Raw genomic sequence first — 18,143 nt, 5'->3', positions numbered from 1 at the left:
CAAATAAGAGCTTCAAGAATTAAAAGAAAACCCAAAACAATCTGTTGACAACTTCTGCACCAGCATACATAAAAACCCATCGCTTAAAAACACAGAGGATGTTGGAGAAAAATGAATGAAAATAGTCATGGACAATTTGCACGGTAATACTCATGGATCCCACTGTACGTACCCCTTGTAATATACAGATGTTGCATTTTTGTAAATCTAGCTCCTTGAAAGTTAGTTACTTTTATCTCGTTGTCAGTTTTATGGCATTTAGCTCTTGTTTAATGATCAGGTTTGGCAACACTGCGCCCTTGATGTTTTACTGTTTTTAGATTCCACATGTGAGGGAAGTGTTATCTGGTGGGCCGGCGAAGTTCGGTGGTTGCAAGAAGCGGGAAATGCACGAAGAATTCGATTTCGAGTAATTGACGACCAGAATGGGGACTGTAAATATTAAGGAGGCGCTTTTATTATATCTTCACCTGCCTTTCATGCTGTGACTCGAAGTTATGTACACACCATAATGGCAGCGAAATACCCCAATGCAACCGGAGATGATGGTTTTAGCAGCAAGAAGCAGGGACTTCCGAACTCAAACATTCCACCCGATCTCTTGTTCAAAATGTGTAAGAAGATTGCACAGCTTACCAAGGTAAGTGACATTTGATAAAGCTACATTTCTACCTTTTGTCTGTTGTTGATTATTTCACTTGCAGTTTTCGTAGACAATTATGATTTCCAATACTTTATTTTTAAGTTAAGCTGTTGCACATATGTTACAACGATTAAAATGAAACAACATTCCTATGATATGCTGATAATGCTGCTCTAAACAAATCCATATGAAACATAAACCTCTGTCACGGTACAAACGTAGTTCAATATGTAATGTACAGTTTATTTTGGTTGTGATTTAGTTCTGAAATTGCTTTTTCGTTTATTGTTAATATCAAAATTTGTGTGGTGTTCAACACATATAGTGTATTGTTAAGTGAACTAGAAATACTGTGGTTTGTTTCTTTATAAAACATCGTTGTCAAGCCTGTAACTCAATCTCCACTAGTTAGGTTTAAATCGCATTTTAATGCAGTACTTTTCTTGAAAGTGGAAAACCTTTAATCGCGTTTTAACCCAATTTAGGCTAGGATAAATTACCTTGTATAACGTAGTACACATTGCTAGAAGCCATTCCATTTATTGATTCAAATCCCGTAATGTCCTTGAAAAAAATGGAACACAGTTATGAATACTGTAACTTGTTATCTACAAGTTATTTTCTGCTACTATTGTGTTGACTTGTACGTAAAAATTAGAAGGTGTACTTGAAAACGAAACATTACGGAGACAGAATGTTCTCGTCGGTTTGGAATGCAGACCTTACAAATTCCATTACTTGCCTCACCCGTGGAAAGGTACCAGCCTGACAAACGGATCTGAATCGACAGATATTGGAATTTGTATAGTGAAGCAACCGAATCGATCTGAGAAGATCGGAAGGAAATTTCGAGATCAGTTTTGGATTTGGTTTGAGTGAGTCAACATCGTGGAAGAAAGAGCGCAGGTATGCACCTGGAGGACGGAGGCGTCACTCCGAACTTATAAAGGTCTGAGCCTATTTACACAACCTCTCGCTAGTCCCTTTTCTCCACCCTATACTTAGATCCAGGTAATAAAATAAGGGAAGGAGGAAACAATTGTATTAACTGTGGCAAGGTGTACAAATTAAAATGAAATCAAGTAGTTTGTGAACTGGAGATAATTAATCGTCACCTAAAAGAAGTCCCCTTATTCTGAAATGAAATTCTGAATCACAAGTCGTACAAGTAAAGTACTTTACTTCTCTTCACAGATGACAGTAATATTCCCCTGTTTTATGCCATTATACCTCAAAATGCTTTCTAACTCGCCGTTTCCAGCTTCAACTTCGAACACATTATTGTGGTAATGTTACATCGTTTCAGTGGCTTACTCTACATATCAACTTTCAAGTTAAATAAAAAAAAAATGTTTATGGTCTTATTTTATGTTTTTGTACTAACAGTGCAAGAGAGAAAATAGTACTGATATGAAATGTCAACTTTGTAGTATTGACCTCGGTGGAAAATGCAGGTTAGTTAATGTTAAATATCCTACTATTTAATAAAGATATAAGTGGCCGAAGTTCGCTGCTTCGAGGCAGCTAATTTGGTTGCGTTCTTCAATGAATTTTGCACTATGTAGCGTTTTACGAGTACTTTGCGATTAGGTGTCAGCTAACGGTTGTGTATATTTTATAAAGTTGTTACTGTACAAGGGCCAAACAATTATGTGCAAACAACAATTTAAGTGAGGTAACAAAACGCTTTTTTTTTTTTCAGACTTGAACGAAATGGACAATGTTACATTAGATTTGTTTAGACTTACTTTACGATGACATCTTTGTTATAAATTTCATCGGAACATGAGATAAAGCTTGCTACTAAACATCTATCAACACTGCTATACTCCAGAATTAATTTGTTTCAAGATGAATTACAAAATTGTATATTAACTGCTGTGGACGATGTTACATACACCTTTTCATGGAAGACGGGTTCTCATACCTTGTAGACTGTATTAGGTAATTGTTGTGCTACGTTTATGTCCACTTTGTTCTCGTGTATAATAATCGAGCCTGGACCTACAGTTTAAAGTGGGATCTGAAACATTGCACTGTGCCTCCACAGGTGATCGAAGCCTGACCCCTTTTTTACAAGACGGCAAGTTATGATGTTTATGCAGAAGCACACGTCTCCCTTTAAACCTGTGCTAGTCTTGCAATCCTGACTGCAAAGTGACGTTGTTAAGGAATTTGATTCGGTGAATTTGCGATGCTTAACTGCTTGCAGAAACAAGAACGTTCTTTGAAATGCTTCTTCCGTGGAGACATGGAGTTGCGAAATCTCTCTCTCTCTCTCTCTCTCTGTCTCTCTCTTTCTCTCTCTCTCTCTCTCTCTCTCTCTCTCACACACACACACACACACACACAGTAGCCACTCTGTAACGTCGCGACTCACATTTGTGCCAAATTTGTGCTTAAAGCGGATACGTTTTTGAGCACTTAAACTCGAAGAGGGCGGAAAAGAGAAGCAACATGTTAAATGATGTTCCTGTTTACACTTTTGGCTTCTGAAGCACTAGCTACAGTTATAATGCGCACCGCAATCATTCTCTTCTAAAGACACAATTGAAATTGTGTGACTAATTAAAAGAAATAAGAAGAGTAAAGGATAATTAAAATATTAAGTTATGCATTACAATAAAATGAATTTGTATTTTCACGTTTTAATCAAACACCTGGGGAAGAGACCTATAATAATCTAAGAAGCCAAATAGACATTTTTGAAAATCTGGACCGTTTTAGAAGAAGTTAAGTAAAAGTATGTAAGTCTCTTAACCACATGTAATTTTATTCTATGTTATTATTTTTGTTGTTTTATGTTATTATTATTAAATAAATAAATGGTACGTTTTAAGCTGGATGGCAATGCTCTTGTGTCAAAGACTAAAGGTGACGTCATCAAAATGCGATAGTCTTTATTTTATTTTATTTTTGCTATTTAGCGTCGATTTTCCCTCACTTTTGGCTAATCGCGACGATGAAGATGATATGACGAAGGAACACTCGCAAAGAATAGCCATGCCCTGGCTGGAGTTGTTGCATGCTGTGTTAACCACTCCGCTACGGAGGTCGGCAGAGATGATATAGAGAAAGAAATGAGACAGTCAATGAGAGAAGAACAATTGAGTGAGAAAAGATAGGGAAATAAAATAAATCCGATAGAGAAAGGATAACGAAGAAAAAGTAACGTAAAAACTGAGGTGAAATATATTAAAAAAACAATCGAAAAGAGAAGAAATAAGAAACACATTTCTAAGATAGAGAATGAAAGACGAGAAACCAGATAAAAAATAATTTAAAAAATTAAAACGGAAAGTAAGCAAATTGGCACTAGGATGTTAAATCCTCATTGCAGGATGGGTCAGCAAACCATACCTGGGAGCACCCATGTGAATACCGTGAATAATAACAATATTGTTTATTATTTACACCGAATTCTCGTTCCTTTAATTCCAGGTGGTGTACACACTTAACATGAGAAATGATGACCTGGAACTTCAATGCAAGATGACTCGACTGTCGGATGAAGCCAAAGTAACAGAATTAAACAAGCAGTTGGTCCACTACAAGGCAGAAGTGAGTTTATTTAAATTTGCAATATAATATTATGTGTATATTTATGTTGCTAGTGACTAATTATGGACAAATTACCACAACTTGCGTACTGTGTTTTGCTTTGAACCTGTTATAAGCTGTTGATTTCGAGCACTTTTAACGTGTTTGATAACCTTCTGTTCAAAATGAACAATTGTTGAATCCAGGTATACTCTGTTCCACGAATCTGTGGAGCAAGCGAACGAAAATAAGTTCTCTGCGCAAGTAGTGACCCAAGTGGGCTCGAGCAACAAACGTGTGAGGGAGGAATGAGTGCATGGAGGCGAAAATGCCGCTGCGTTGCTCCGTCCTCTCTCTTTCTCCCCTCCTCTACCGTTGTGTGCGGCGTTGCTCTACAGATTCCTGGAGCAGACAGTAGGCCAGATTGCGCGTTCAACTTGTTGTACTGGTTTGTATATGTGCAGGATAAACGTTGAGCATTAACAGAACCTATAAATGAAAGGATACTGAGATGATATTTCCTATGGTTTCATGATTTTTTTTAGAAATATTTTTTTGGCGTCGTATAAGTCGCAAAGTAATTCTAAAACAGATGCTAATCAATGAATTCCGATGTCATCAGCGCCGTGTTAACCAGTGTAGAACGTAGTCTACCAATCAATAATTTTGATTGATTGATTGATTTAGTTTATTTTACTTCGCGTTTTTGTGCCTCTTGGCTAATTTGCGAAGATGGGGATGAGTGATGAAATGATGAAATTGATGAATGGACATTCACAAACAACCAAGCCCGACCGGGATTCGAACCCGGGACCCTTGGCGTCGCAGCACGATGTGCTAACCACTCGGCCACAGGGTCGGGCACCAATCAATAAGAAAAGGAAATATAAATAAACACGTCTTCATTTACACGGTTACGTATTGTTTCGCAAGCATTGTCAATAGTATCTGCTGGCCTCCGTGGCGGAGTGGTTATCACAGGTTCAAACCCACGACCTGGGCATGAGTGTTCTTTGTACGTGTCCTTTGATAAATTTCATCATATCATTACTCATCCTAATCATCGCGATTAGCCAAAAGTGGTAGGAAAACCGAAGCAAAATTTGAAAAATCGATCAATAACTGTAAACTCAGATTCAGCCAACTGGGACTAGGCTTTCATCAGTCGAAATATTGTGTTAAAAACAAATATGTGTTAGAATGCAAATAAGACACAGTAAGTAGATATATATTTAAGATCCGTCAAAATAGTTGTATTATTTTTGTTATTTGTATTCTTTTTTTCGTTCATTGACATGTAGTTCCATAGCATGTGGCAAATAATTACTAGCAGAATATTACTTTTCCATTGTAGCTGGATAAAAGGGCGGATGTTTACGATAAGCTGCACTCGCTTCAGGATGGCTTCAAGGAGAAAGATGCGCTGATGAGGTCGCTGATGGACGAACTGGAGGCTACCAAGAAAAGGTAATGCTTGTTAATAACTTTCAATTGTTTTATTTATTTTTTATTCTGATGTGGAGGGGTGTCGCCAGGAAATTTTGTACGGAGCAGGTCGTTATTACGTTGATTACGTAATAATAATAATGACAACAAACTATTTGATTTGATTTTTTATCGCCACTTTTCTGCCTATTTTGACTAATCGCGACGATGAGGATGAGTGATGATATGATGAAATTGATGAAGGTGTACTCAACAAAAACACCCTGGCCGAGATTCGAACCCGGACCCCTGTTGTCCTAGCGTGCTCTGCTAACGCTCCTACACGAATAATAAACTATTGTTATTATTATATCCTAATGGAGACTGTTCTTCTCAATACACCTAAGGAAGGAATTTCTAAAACAACTGCTATTTCTTTAATGTTTTCACACACCAAACCGTTAACACTCAAAATTACATACTCATTCTCACATTTTGTTATAACTTTTACCAACTTTAACTAATTGAAATATTTGAAAGTTAAGGAGAAATTTTAGTCATGAAATTTGTTGTGTGATACTTATGTGTTGTGTATTTACTCTTTTAAATTTGGAATTCTACGAACTGCTTGCATTAAATATATTAATATATTTCTACATTGATTAATTAATAATGATGTGTTCATTACTCTTCGTACCCATGGAGGAGAGCTCATAATTTTCTCTTACGTTAATTGAGAATAATACAAATACGAAATACAAATTTGAAATATGAGTGCTGCACGCGTTGATTATGGCGCCAATTTGGCTCTACCAGGGATAAGTGGCCGGCACCCCCTCCCCACATTATTTCCCAACCTGTATGTGCCATATAAATTGGGCCTGTTCCAACGCTATGTTTCTAGAGAACACTCTTCTCTCGTCCGTAGGTGAACAATTTATTTTTGCCGGTGGTTTGGGATCGAAAACCTGTTATTTTTCTACAAATTCGTTGCGCTAACTAACTACTCAACGGTACCCTGAATACACTTTTAAACTGTAGGTCCAGTCCCGATTAGCCTATCTGTGCATAAAGTGAACCTAGAAACTCAAAAACTTGAAACGTGGTGCTAGAACAGACGAAAGGACTAAAGGCACTTTACGATGGATAATGTTCAATTAACATTGCGTGCTTACAATTATATTTCTCGTACTTATACGACCATACCTTTCAGCGACTGGTTACATTGTAAACTATAGAAGGGAACCTCGCAGATAAAGGTGGGGGGGGGGGTTATTCTGTGAAGCTTTGTATTGTGCAAGTAATTTGTATCGAGTCCAAGTTCAGTTTATTTTTGACCACTTGGCAGTTCGTATTTGTAGCGCACTCACAAGTCAGTTAAAGAGAGTCGAATTGTATTCTAACCATGCAATTGAACTTGACTAAGATGGTCACGATTTTTTTCACGCCTCAAAACTAATCCCCTTCCTTAACTTAGTCCCCAACCTGAGACATATGATTTTGGATTGATATCGAAGGTTGCTTCGTCCTCTTATTTTTTTTGCTTAGTCTATTCGTCTCTTTGCTCAGAAATTTAGACAAGTAATAATTTACAAGAAGGCATATAGCTTTAAGTCAATTACAGTGCCGTTTCATACAAAAAGGTCAGATATTTTATTGCGAACAACAATTTTGTCTGTGGACCCCTAAGGTCAGCTAACCTGATAACCGCCGCTGCGTTTGAACTTGCAGAACGATTACCAATTCAAATAATATTGCGGTAATTAACGTTAATCGTTATATTTAAAACAAATACAGTACAGGCGCAGGAAATCGCACCACTTCCATCACCATTTTTGTACGTATTGATTTTCGTTGCTATGGTTACAATTTGTTTTCTTGTTTTTCCTTTTTAGATACACAACCTTTTATACAGCGCAATAATATTAATATAATATTAAAGTGGATTTGTAAAAGATTTTACTTTATAATTTGTATACCTTACTTATATTTTTAAAGTAAAATCTTTTACAAATTCACTATAATATTAATTTAACTCAAAACTTGATTATAAACAACATCTTAAGTTTCACCTCCAGGAGAAAGAATAAATCAATTGAACTGCATTGGGAGTGTTACTATTCATCTTAGCAACCCCGAAAACTATGGATTCCACACTAATACCGGTCGTTTTCGATTATTTTTACATGTCACCCCCTTCCCACCCCCTCCTAGAGGTGCCAGGGGTGTCTTACCCCCACAGTATTTCTTTCCAGATTGTAAGTCATATGTGTACCTAGTTTGGTTGAAATTGTTCCACGCGTTCGAGAGTTATGCCGGAACAAGCATACATACACAGTGTACATATATACGTACATACATACATACATTTTTATATATATAGATTATTATTATTAGGAGGAGTAGTAGTAATAATAGTAACACCAGTACAGTCTGTCCCAGGAGTCTGTGAAGCAACGCCGCCCTTAACGGTAGAGAAGGACATACAGCGAGTGGGCGGAGCAAAGCAGTGCGCGCTGCTGCAAACGGCTGGTAGCTGCAGCCGCGTTTCTCCCTCCACACAATCCATCTCCTCCTCACAGTACAGTCTTCGGCAATAAAAATAGAACACCAATATCCTGAAATATTGGCTTCCCTGCAATGCGTCATGTGTGTTGCCTAATTCTACGGTTACAGAGGAACTTATTATTGCTAATGCTATTGAAGTCTTCTCATCGCCGTGAAATTAGGCAACACACATAACGCACTGCAGGGAAACCAGTATTTCAGGATCTAGGTGTCTCATTTTTATTGCCGAAGACTGTACATTGGTGGAGCTCCCTCGAGTCACTACTTGCACATACACTTGTTTTCGTTCGTTTGCTCCACAGACTCCTGGGATAGCAGTACTCGTGTCGGTTGGACATCTGGCTATTGACTGAAACTACCCTTAAGTGTGGAATTTGTTGAACAAGTCGCTACTGGAAAATGTAGGTTTTTTCGTCAAATTCAGTTGAACAACATTTATTGAAATAATACACCAATATTTGAATGCCTTTTTCTTTATAAAGTTTTTATCTATACAAAGGCTTTCATATTTCACGACAAATGTAAATAATGTGCATTTCCTACTCCCTGTGCATGTCCTACGCCCTGTTTATTTCCTATCGCCTGTGCATTTCCCATTCCCTTTGCATTTCCTACTCCCCGTGAATATCCTACTCCCTGTGCATTTCCTACCACCGGTGCCATCTCACCAAACGTTTGTGTGACTGTATACGCCACAGTAAATCGAATATAGTTAAAACAAACATAAAGCGTATACTAATATACGCCTTCCGCACTACAGCAGCACAATGTGGAGGGCGTATATATACGCCATCCACACTTAAGGGGTTAAGCACTGTATCTTGCGCTCTTGCAGGCATGAAGAGGCTGAGAAATTGATCTTCGCCCAGCACGAGGTCGAGATGGTGGAGCTGAGGAACGCCCTGAAGAAGCAGGAAGAAGATCTGAAGATGTGGAAGGACCAGCAGATGAACGCGTCAGTGGAGAAGCTGCGAGCGGACTTCCAGGCGCGGCTGCAGGAGTACCAGCAGGACCTCATCGAGCTGAAGGAGAAGCACCGCTCGACGGTGGACGAGCAGAAGGCCTCGTTCGAGGCAAGGCTGCAGAAGGTCAACAAGCTGCTCGGCGAGCAGGAGGAAAGCCACAGGTTCGCCATGGAGTCCCTGAAGTCGCAGCATCGAGAGGAGATGGCGGCAGCGGCGCTGGATGTCCAGAGCGAGTCCATGAAGCAGTTGGAGAGCGACAACGAGAAGCTGAAGACTGAGAACTTGAGGTAAGCTCTTCACCACGGTATATGAACACCTCAACATACAGGGCGATTCAAAATAATTCATCCCAATTCATAGTTTGTTCTTAAGTCCACTTTATGAATCGATATGCTAATCGGGGCTGGACCTACAATTCAAAGTGGGATCGAACCCGTTATCTCTTGATTACAAAGCGGCAGAATTACCAATGCGCCGTTGGAGAGACTCCATTCATCCGAATTTAAATGGCCATATATTTTTAGTTTGCAACATCACGGTAGTGAGAGGATGAGAATTTCAAAAAGAAGAAGAGGCATTATGCCATCTGAGTGCTCCGTGGGAGATCCGGGTTCAGTTGATTGAATGATTCATTTTAAAATTTTGGGTCCAGGCCCTTACCATGACTAAAATATAACTAATAACATGACTGCAATATCCAGGGACTAAAATATTCTTACTTGTGTTAAAGGCTGAGGCTGTAAAGGGGAACTCCCCACAATGAAGAACAAAACACAAAACAACACACACACTCAGTCTTACGAGGATTATAGTGGCGGCCGTAGGTCCAGACGGCAGAGCCTCATTAGTCTGAAAGATGCAGTTCAGAGTATACTACGTGGAAGTGAGGTTGACAATTGGGTGTACCCCCTGGGTTCAGTTCCAGGAATAGGCTATCTTAGGTTGAAATTTTTCAGATCATGTGTCCGCTTAAGACTGTTCACCCTGCCTGTCATCAGGAAAAGAAGGCCGGAGGGTGTTGCTGATCACATCACTTCCACAATTGTCGAGATTGTTAATGTGTGGAACCCGTACTTCCACACGCTCCTATATTTTTTTAAAGTTTTGTTTCAAGTTCACTTTGCGCACAGATTGGCTAATTGGGACTTGACCTACCGTTTAAAGTGGTATTCGAATCACTATGTGTTTCCAGCGGGTATCGAACCCGGGACCCCTCGAATACAAGACGACGACATCACCACTACGCCATCAAGGAGGCCCACCCTCCTGTTATAATAAGCAGTGGTAGGATTCCTTCGAATTTCTTCCTTCTATTTATCTATTGTAATAAATGGATTCCGGTTCGATCTTGTAGGTGGAGTCACAATGCGCAGTGGTTCGGACCTCACTTTAACTGTAGGTCCAGTCCCGCTAAGTCCACATCTAAGAATAAAGTGAACTTAAACCCCTCCAAAAAGGGCTTCTGAATGTTAAATCCAACACAAAGAAATACATTAATTTAAGTATTTTTATTGGACTGTTATATTTTCAACTTCTTTACATATATGTTTACAGTGTCAATACAGTAACTTTATATTATGTAATCACTAATATATTTTTTTAGTTTGGGTTTTATATTGATCCATCGCATCACTTGGAACTAAAATTGTACATATACAATCATTCAAGTGCATATTACCTATTGTAAATATACGTATACGTATATATACGAAAACTTTACGTATTCGTTCTTTGGTTATAGCGACAGACTCTACGAATTATTTTTGTGCCTGATTACAATCCAGTTGAGAGTTTCGGATTGAAGATATTCTTGAAAACTGTTCATCTATCCGTAGATACCGCCATACCCCAGTCCCAGACCGTAACCCCCAATTACTGGATATCCCAGAAGGGAGATCTGGTTGTTGTCCTGGGTACTGATTCCAGTTATTCCAATAGGAACAGCTGAAATAGAAACAAAATGAATTAGTAAAACAATAAAAAAATAGAGTAAAAATATTTGTTCAACGAATCGAAAGCTTGGATCGAATTTTTGTGTCTCCGGTCAGCCCTATACTTTAGGATTACCGTGCGACTAAGTCACATACACCAGAGACTATGGGCGAAAATTTATGTTATTGGTGTTGTAATAAGACTTTCGCTTCGAGACCGAGAACGAAACAGATCGCTCGACACAAGACAGAACTTCCAATTGGCGAGACGAATCAAGTCTGCGACTTTGTTATACTGTTCCTAGAAGTAGTCGTGAAACTCTTACAGTTGTGCATCATAGTCAAATAAACAGAGGATCTCAAAGTTCTGTAAAATTATTACCAGAGAGCGAATTTATATGTAAATACATACCCTCATATAATAATAAAATTAATATTATTTTGTATTTTCTTTGCAAATCGTGGTATGTAAGCTTGAAAAATACTTTTATTATTTTACATATATTAGCTTTCAACACATATTTTAGTTATTTTTACTTATAATTTCCATATTTCCAAACATTTTCCTACATATTCACGCTATTACTGCATTTTCGTTCTTGAGTTAAATACCAAAGGTTTTCTATTATTCTGTTCGCTTACTTTAAAAGTAGACAATAGACAGTTCATCAACAATAAAGAATCCACGCCAAAGCTTTCGCGGTGATATCCATTGCATATTTTAAATATACTCCCTTTAATTTAGGCGATTTTGAACGTAGTTTCAATCAATATAAATCTGTCTTTAGATTCACGTTTCAGCACTTAAGAAGAAAGTTTGGTAATCCATTGTTTTGGTAACAAAAAATAAAGCGCATTTTGTATTACAATTAATGCCACGTAAGCCTAATGCATTTTGTTTAGCTAGGTGAGCCGCTTGCTTAATGAGGTTTTTTCCACAATTGCAAGTGCATATTTAATTCCATATTTTGATTAAAATAACTAAATACATATTTACATATCGAACATGTTTAGTACACACAAATCCGTTTCCTGATTATAACTCAGAACTGTCACGCTGCACAAAGATTTCACAAGTCACTTCACTGACTGTGAGTGTTGAGAATAGTTAAGAATTAACTCATCAGTTATTTTAAACAACTTACCGGATCCATGTCCAACCAGAAGTACCAAAGCCACAAGAAGGGCGACAATAATCTGGAAGAAAGAAAATAAATATTTTAGGAAATAATACCAAAAGCATATATGGAGCAGAGAGCTATATGAATGTGAGGCATGAACAATGACGGAAGCTGAAAGAACCGTCTTGAAGTTGTAAAGATCGGGGTTAATCTTTACTTTTTTTTTTTTTTTTTTTTAATAATATTTGCCCGACCCTGTGGCCGAGCGGTTACCACATCGTACTGCGACGCCAAGGGTCCCGGGTTCGCATCCCGGTCGGGCTTGGTTGTTTGTGAATGTCCATTCATCAATTTCATCATTTCATCACTCATCCCCATCTTCGCAAATTAGCCAAGAGGCACAAAACGCGAAGTAAAATAAACTAAATCAAATCAAATCAAATCAAATTAAAATAATATTTAATAAACAATTTACCAGCAATTAGGTATAATGAGGATTAATTAATATGTTTTACATGTGGATGCAAATATGTGGAAGTGTTCTTGTTTGATTGATTGATTTGGTTTATTTCACTTCACTTTTCTGCCAATTTTGGCTAATCGCGAAGATGAGCATGAGTAATGTGATGATATGATGAATTTGATGAAAGGACACCCACAAAGAATACCCATGCCCAGGCCTGGATTCGAACCCGGGACCTGTGCTTATTTTATTGTGCTTTGCTGAATATTAAATATTTTTATGCTAAGTTCAATATTGATTGATTGATTGATTTGGTGTTTTAAGTCCACTTTATGCACAGTAAGGCTAATCGGGACTGGACCTACAGCTTAAAGTGGGATCCGAACCACTATGTGCCTCCGCTAAGTTCAATAAAAAGTGTATAATAATTAATGAATTTCAATACTACTATTTGATTTGATCGCCTTCCAATGAAAAGCCTTCAGTCTCTGATCATAGAAACAATACGTTTATAAAACTCGAAGTATTCAACTTCTGTCCTATGTATTTGTATAAACAAATAAAGATATTTGCAGCACATGGTATAATAAGACATATTAAATCAAACTTACTTCCTTGACGAAGACCATTGTTTGTGGTTTGTGATTGATTCCTTGTTGAAAGCAATGTGATCTGATGCAAAGTAGAAGTTCTTATATATATGTAGAAACACCAGGAAGTTTAATGAATGTCTTACACTTGTAGTTGTAGAAATCGATTTCCTGTGCCCTTGAACAGCACCCGGTATTTCAATATGCCCAGTGTTACGTCACCTTGTAATTACTTTTGCTTGACAATTATTATTGTTTATTCATATAGAAAGGATTCTTACTAGGTAAAATGTGGTAAAATGAAATATTACTCAAGTGATTATAGCTACTTTCTCTTCCATTCATTCCTTGTATTTAGGTTAGTTTGCGTCATTTTTCTACATCTTGGGTTAATCGCTACGACGAGAATGAGTGATGAAATAAGTGAAACTGACGAAGGTCAAGCATGAAGACCACTCATGGTCAAGGTGGAATCGAATCCGAAAATTTTGTCATTTCCATTCTCACATAAATTTGTCTTCATTCTCTACTATTCCATTCAGGACAGGCAAACACAAATATCAATTGTTTACCCAGAAATCGAAACCGGAACCCCTGGCGTAGTATCGCTCGCCCTGCCCTGACCACTCCGCCACGGAAGTCAACTGTACCACTGAGCCGTCAATTAGGCTATATTGAAAATGAAGGATTGGCGACAAGAAGTTATCGTGTGACGACATGTCCCTCCCTAATTTAGAACTATCGGCTTCATTACAATAATAATTTTTGCAGCTCGAACCACGGGTTTATCCAGAATTGTCCATCTGGCGGTTGTAAGTTCGTATTTAAAGGATATGAAGTTAAATTTCGAATGTTTGATTGATTTGGTCAATTTTACTTCACTTTAGTTTCACTTTCGGCTAATCGTGAAGATGTGGATAAGTGGTGATATGATGAAATTGATGAAGGGACACTCATAAAAAAACAGCCATACGCAGGCCCGTGTTCCAATCCGGCATCCGTTGGCTAAATTTCGATCCAAATAAAAAAAACGCCAGGGGTCCTTGGTTCGAATCCCGTCCTGGGCATGGGTATTCTGTGTGAGTATCTCTTCATCAATTTCATCATATCATTACTCATCCTCATCGTCGCGATTAGCCAAAAAGTGGAAGAAAACCTACGCAAATAACAAATATCAAAATAGAAAATTCGAGACAAGATACCCATGAATTGATCATATGTGAGAAATTTTGAGGGGTGTTAGGATGCGTGTTGGGGGCGAGTGAATTAGAGTACTGCATGGGACCACTTTCGCTCGCTCGTACTCGTTCGAGTCTCTCACGCTCCCAGCGTTAACAATGGAATATCGTTTTAATGTGACAATATTCTTAGTACAGTAAAACCTCGTTAATTCGGACTAATGGGGGGGGATAAGTTGACTGGTTTAACGAAAGTCCAGATTTTTACTGAAATAACCTAAAAGAACAGGAGAAAGTGCATTAAAACTCCGTTTATATCAACAAGACACGTTTTATTATGGTGCATTTAAAGGGCATAGACCTAAATACACTATACAGTACAGTACAACGTCTGCGGAAAACAGAATTTCATCAGTGGTTGACTACCTTTTCTTTGGGAAGTTATCTTGTTTACTTGTAGCCACATTTAAAACCTTGCATTCTGCTTTCTTTTTCCTTTTGCCTGTCCGGATTAAGCGAAGTCCGGCTTATCGGGGTCAGGATTAACGAGGTTTTACTGTAGGTATATGTAAAATATCCGCCCTGGCAGTTTCAGCCCACAATAATTTGTTTCATTTTCATATACAGGGTGATTCTAAAGGTAGGGTACAAACGAAAACCACAGATACCTCCCATGAAATAGAGACGAAAGTTCCCCTTCCACTTTGCCGAGAGATGCCTCCGTGAGGAGCTAGACAACGCCGAAAACGTGTGAAAATGAACTTCACACCGCTGTACAGCCAGTACCAGTGAAGATAGAAAGGCGGAACAAACGAAGTCAAAAGGAACACCAAAGTCGCCCATCCGAAAAACACCAGGCGGCAGCTGCGCAACGCATGCGCATGTGGTTCCACAAAGGAAATAGGAGTGTCCCGCAAGACAAGTGAAGGGAAAGGGTAGCGATCGACAACGGTAGGGACAAAAGAAGCAATGAAGCATGAAGTAACAATTGCACAGCAGGAAAAAAAAACACCATGACTGAAGCAGTGCAGTCGAGAAAAGTAGTGCGAGGTTGCAGAACCACGGGAGGACGACGTAGGACGAAGAAACACACCGAGAATGGAAGCAAAGTGGTCCGTGACACTCAACAGGCAACAGACGCGTACATGGTTCGGGGCAGAAATGGCGGCGCTGGCGGTGCAGCGCATGGGGAGTCCCCAAACACAGTGTAGAGACACCGCAGCAAGAACAAAGCACGGTGCAACAAAAGAGAAAGAGGACCTGACGTGGAATGGTACCTGCCAAGGAGACAACAAATGCGGGACGAGGGATTCCCCGTAGCAGCACCGATGGGATGTCACACAGAGGTCGTGCGCCAGCAGGACAAACACAGCAACTACGGGCACAGGAGGTTATTGCCAATGAAAGGTGCACGTACAGATAGGACCACGTTCCTCGTACAGACGTTGTTACAAACGTCGTGATGGGGCCCAATCAGCCTCTTAGAAATGAAGCCGGAGGCACATCGCTTTGTGGGAGGGAGCGAAAGGCTGCTGGAGTGTCGTACGGACCCCACCACTCCACTTTGATTGCATTCTCGGTGTGTTTCTTGCTTCTTTTGTCTCTACTCTTGTCGATCGCTACCCTTTCCCTTCACTTGCCTTGCGGGACACTCCTATTTCCTTTGTGGAACCCCATGCGCATGCGTTGCGCAGCTGCCGCCTGGTGTTTTTCGGATGGGCGACTTTGGTGTTCCTTTTGACTTCGTTTGTTCCGCCTTTCTATCTTCACTGGTACTGGCTGTACAGCGGTGTGAAGTTTATTTTAACACGTTTTCGGCGTTGTCTAGCTCCTCACGGAGACATCTCTCGGCAAAGTGGAAGGGGAACTTTCGTCTCTATTTCATGGGAGGTATCTGTGGTTTTCGTTTGTACCCTACCTTTAGAATCACCCTGTATAACTGAATTGGTAAGATACGCTAAACTACATTTTAACATGCAGATGGCAACTATGTTTCAATTCCACTGCGTCTTTCACTTCACGATCCATATTTGAGCGCCCACTGCCACAGACAAATTACGGTTATACGTTTTGCCCGTTCGAGCGTTATTCACTGGAGCGAAGAATCTCTCAATTCAGTACGCTATCTAGCGTCGTCCGTGAGAACTATTTGGCGCTCGAGCGAAATCCTCTCGTTGTAGTACTCTAGTGTGAATAGAACACTAGGTCGACTTTCTTCATAAATCCCGTGTAACTTAATTTGATTTTCTGCTTTTCAGGTTGGAGTCGTTGCTCGTGAGGCAGAAAGAGGAATACGAGAACAAACTGCTGGATGCTGTGGAGGCCAAGGAGCAAGTGAGGCAGTCGTGGGTCGAAGAGATGAACGCGGAAAGGTAGGGAACGTCGATATCTGATGTGTTTGCAATATGGGTGAACCGATACCGCTTTTAACCGATTCCCATAGCGATGCCGATACTCTTACCGATTTCCACTTATGCCGATACTTCTAAATTGTAACAATTAAAAATTGATCAAAATATTGATCAATGTTAGTGTGTAAGTATTCCACTCCAAGTACAGTAAAACCTCGGTAATGCGGACTAATGGGGGATAAGTTGACCGGTTTAATGAAAGTCCGGATTAACTAAAATAACCTAAAAGAACAGTAGAAAGTTCATTAAAACTCCGTTTATATCAACAAAACAAGTTTATTATGGTGTATTTACAGGGCATAGGCCCAAATACACTATACAGTACAGTACAAAGTCTGCGGGAAACAAAATTTCATCAGTGGTTGACTGCCTTTTCTTAGGGAAGTTATCTTGTTGACTTCTAGCCACATTTAAAACCTTGTATTCTGCTTTTCTTCTTTTCTTCCCTTTTGCCTGTCCGGATTAAGCAAAGTCCGACTTATCGGGGTCCGCATTAACAAAGTTTTACTGTATATGTACCAATCAAGAGTTTTGCTTCTAAACATACAAGAATCACATCAGAATATTCAAATACATGTTTATACCCAGAAAACCTAGCTTTTCACGCAAAATTGTTGCAAAATAAAGTGAAAATTCGAATTTTGCATAATTTCCAGGATAATTAGAGTCCTTGAAAGTGACGCACGGCATTTTTGCAGACCCCGCCGTGAAAGCCCAAAACAGCGATACATCGGCATCGGTATTGGATCAATTCTCGTTTGCAAGTTTTCAGTCTAGCGAATTGGAGATCTAAACTGTGATTCTTCCGTGGGTATTTATTGATGTATGTTGCTTTTATGTTCGTTTGTTTCCGACGTTAAATGCGCGATCTGCGAAAATGAATTTAAAATATCCTTACTTCCTACATCGGCGCCGCGATGGTCTAGTTGACCTCCGTGGCGTAGTGGTTAGCCCAGCGCGCTACGACGCCAGGGGTCCCGGATTTGAATCCCGGTTAAGACATGGTTGTTTGTATTCGGCTGTTCTGGATAAAAAGAGATTTCAGGAGATTAATTGATATGAGCATGATGAGCGGGGAAGTCGTCGCTTAAGGGTCTTCCTTTAAAGAAATAAAATAAAATAAAAAGTCGGTAGGACTACAACGCGAGAGACCCGGGCTCGAATCCCGGGGTGGGTGATCTAAGGTCGGAATCTTTCTGGTCTTGTCTGGTCGCGGCTCCGTGACTCACTCAGCCTCAAATCAATGGGTACCCAGGGGCAACCCTGGCTGGGGGAGGTGTTAAGGCGGCCGGAACGTGCTGTTGATCA

The 18,143-nt window shown here is 39.5% G+C and overlaps 1 protein-coding gene and 1 long non-coding RNA gene across 3 annotated transcripts in view; one reads left to right on the top strand and one right to left on the bottom strand.

The window, feature by feature from the left end:
• Window positions 1–345: 345 nt before the first annotated feature.
• Window positions 346–18,143, top strand: part of LOC145998216 (uncharacterized) — a 278,380-nt gene continuing 260,582 nt past the window's right edge. For both annotated transcript variants that reach the window (XM_083134679.1, XM_083134680.1), the window contains exons 1-5: window positions 346–640; window positions 4,085–4,204; window positions 5,538–5,650; window positions 9,012–9,428; window positions 16,683–16,796. In XM_083134679.1, coding sequence (XP_082990805.1) covers window positions 512–640; window positions 4,085–4,204; window positions 5,538–5,650; window positions 9,012–9,428; window positions 16,683–16,796 — 893 coding nt within the window. In that variant the 5' untranslated portion in view covers window positions 346–511. The remainder of the gene's footprint in view (window positions 641–4,084; window positions 4,205–5,537; window positions 5,651–9,011; window positions 9,429–16,682; window positions 16,797–18,143) is intronic.
• Window positions 10,674–13,306, bottom strand: LOC145984891 (uncharacterized). The gene is made up of 3 exons (XR_014441374.1): window positions 13,268–13,306; window positions 12,218–12,269; window positions 10,674–11,085 (listed from the first exon to the last, which is right to left on the bottom strand). It is a non-coding gene; the product is annotated as an uncharacterized LOC145984891 (long non-coding RNA).

Source organism: Lepisma saccharinum, chromosome 1, assembly GCF_977018435.1.
Source record: "Lepisma saccharinum chromosome 1, izLepSacc3.1, whole genome shotgun sequence".
Classification (NCBI taxonomy): Eukaryota; Metazoa; Arthropoda; class Insecta; order Zygentoma; family Lepismatidae; genus Lepisma; species Lepisma saccharinum.
Note: the sequence above shows the minus strand (reverse complement) of the source record. Positions and strands in the feature narration are given on the sequence as shown.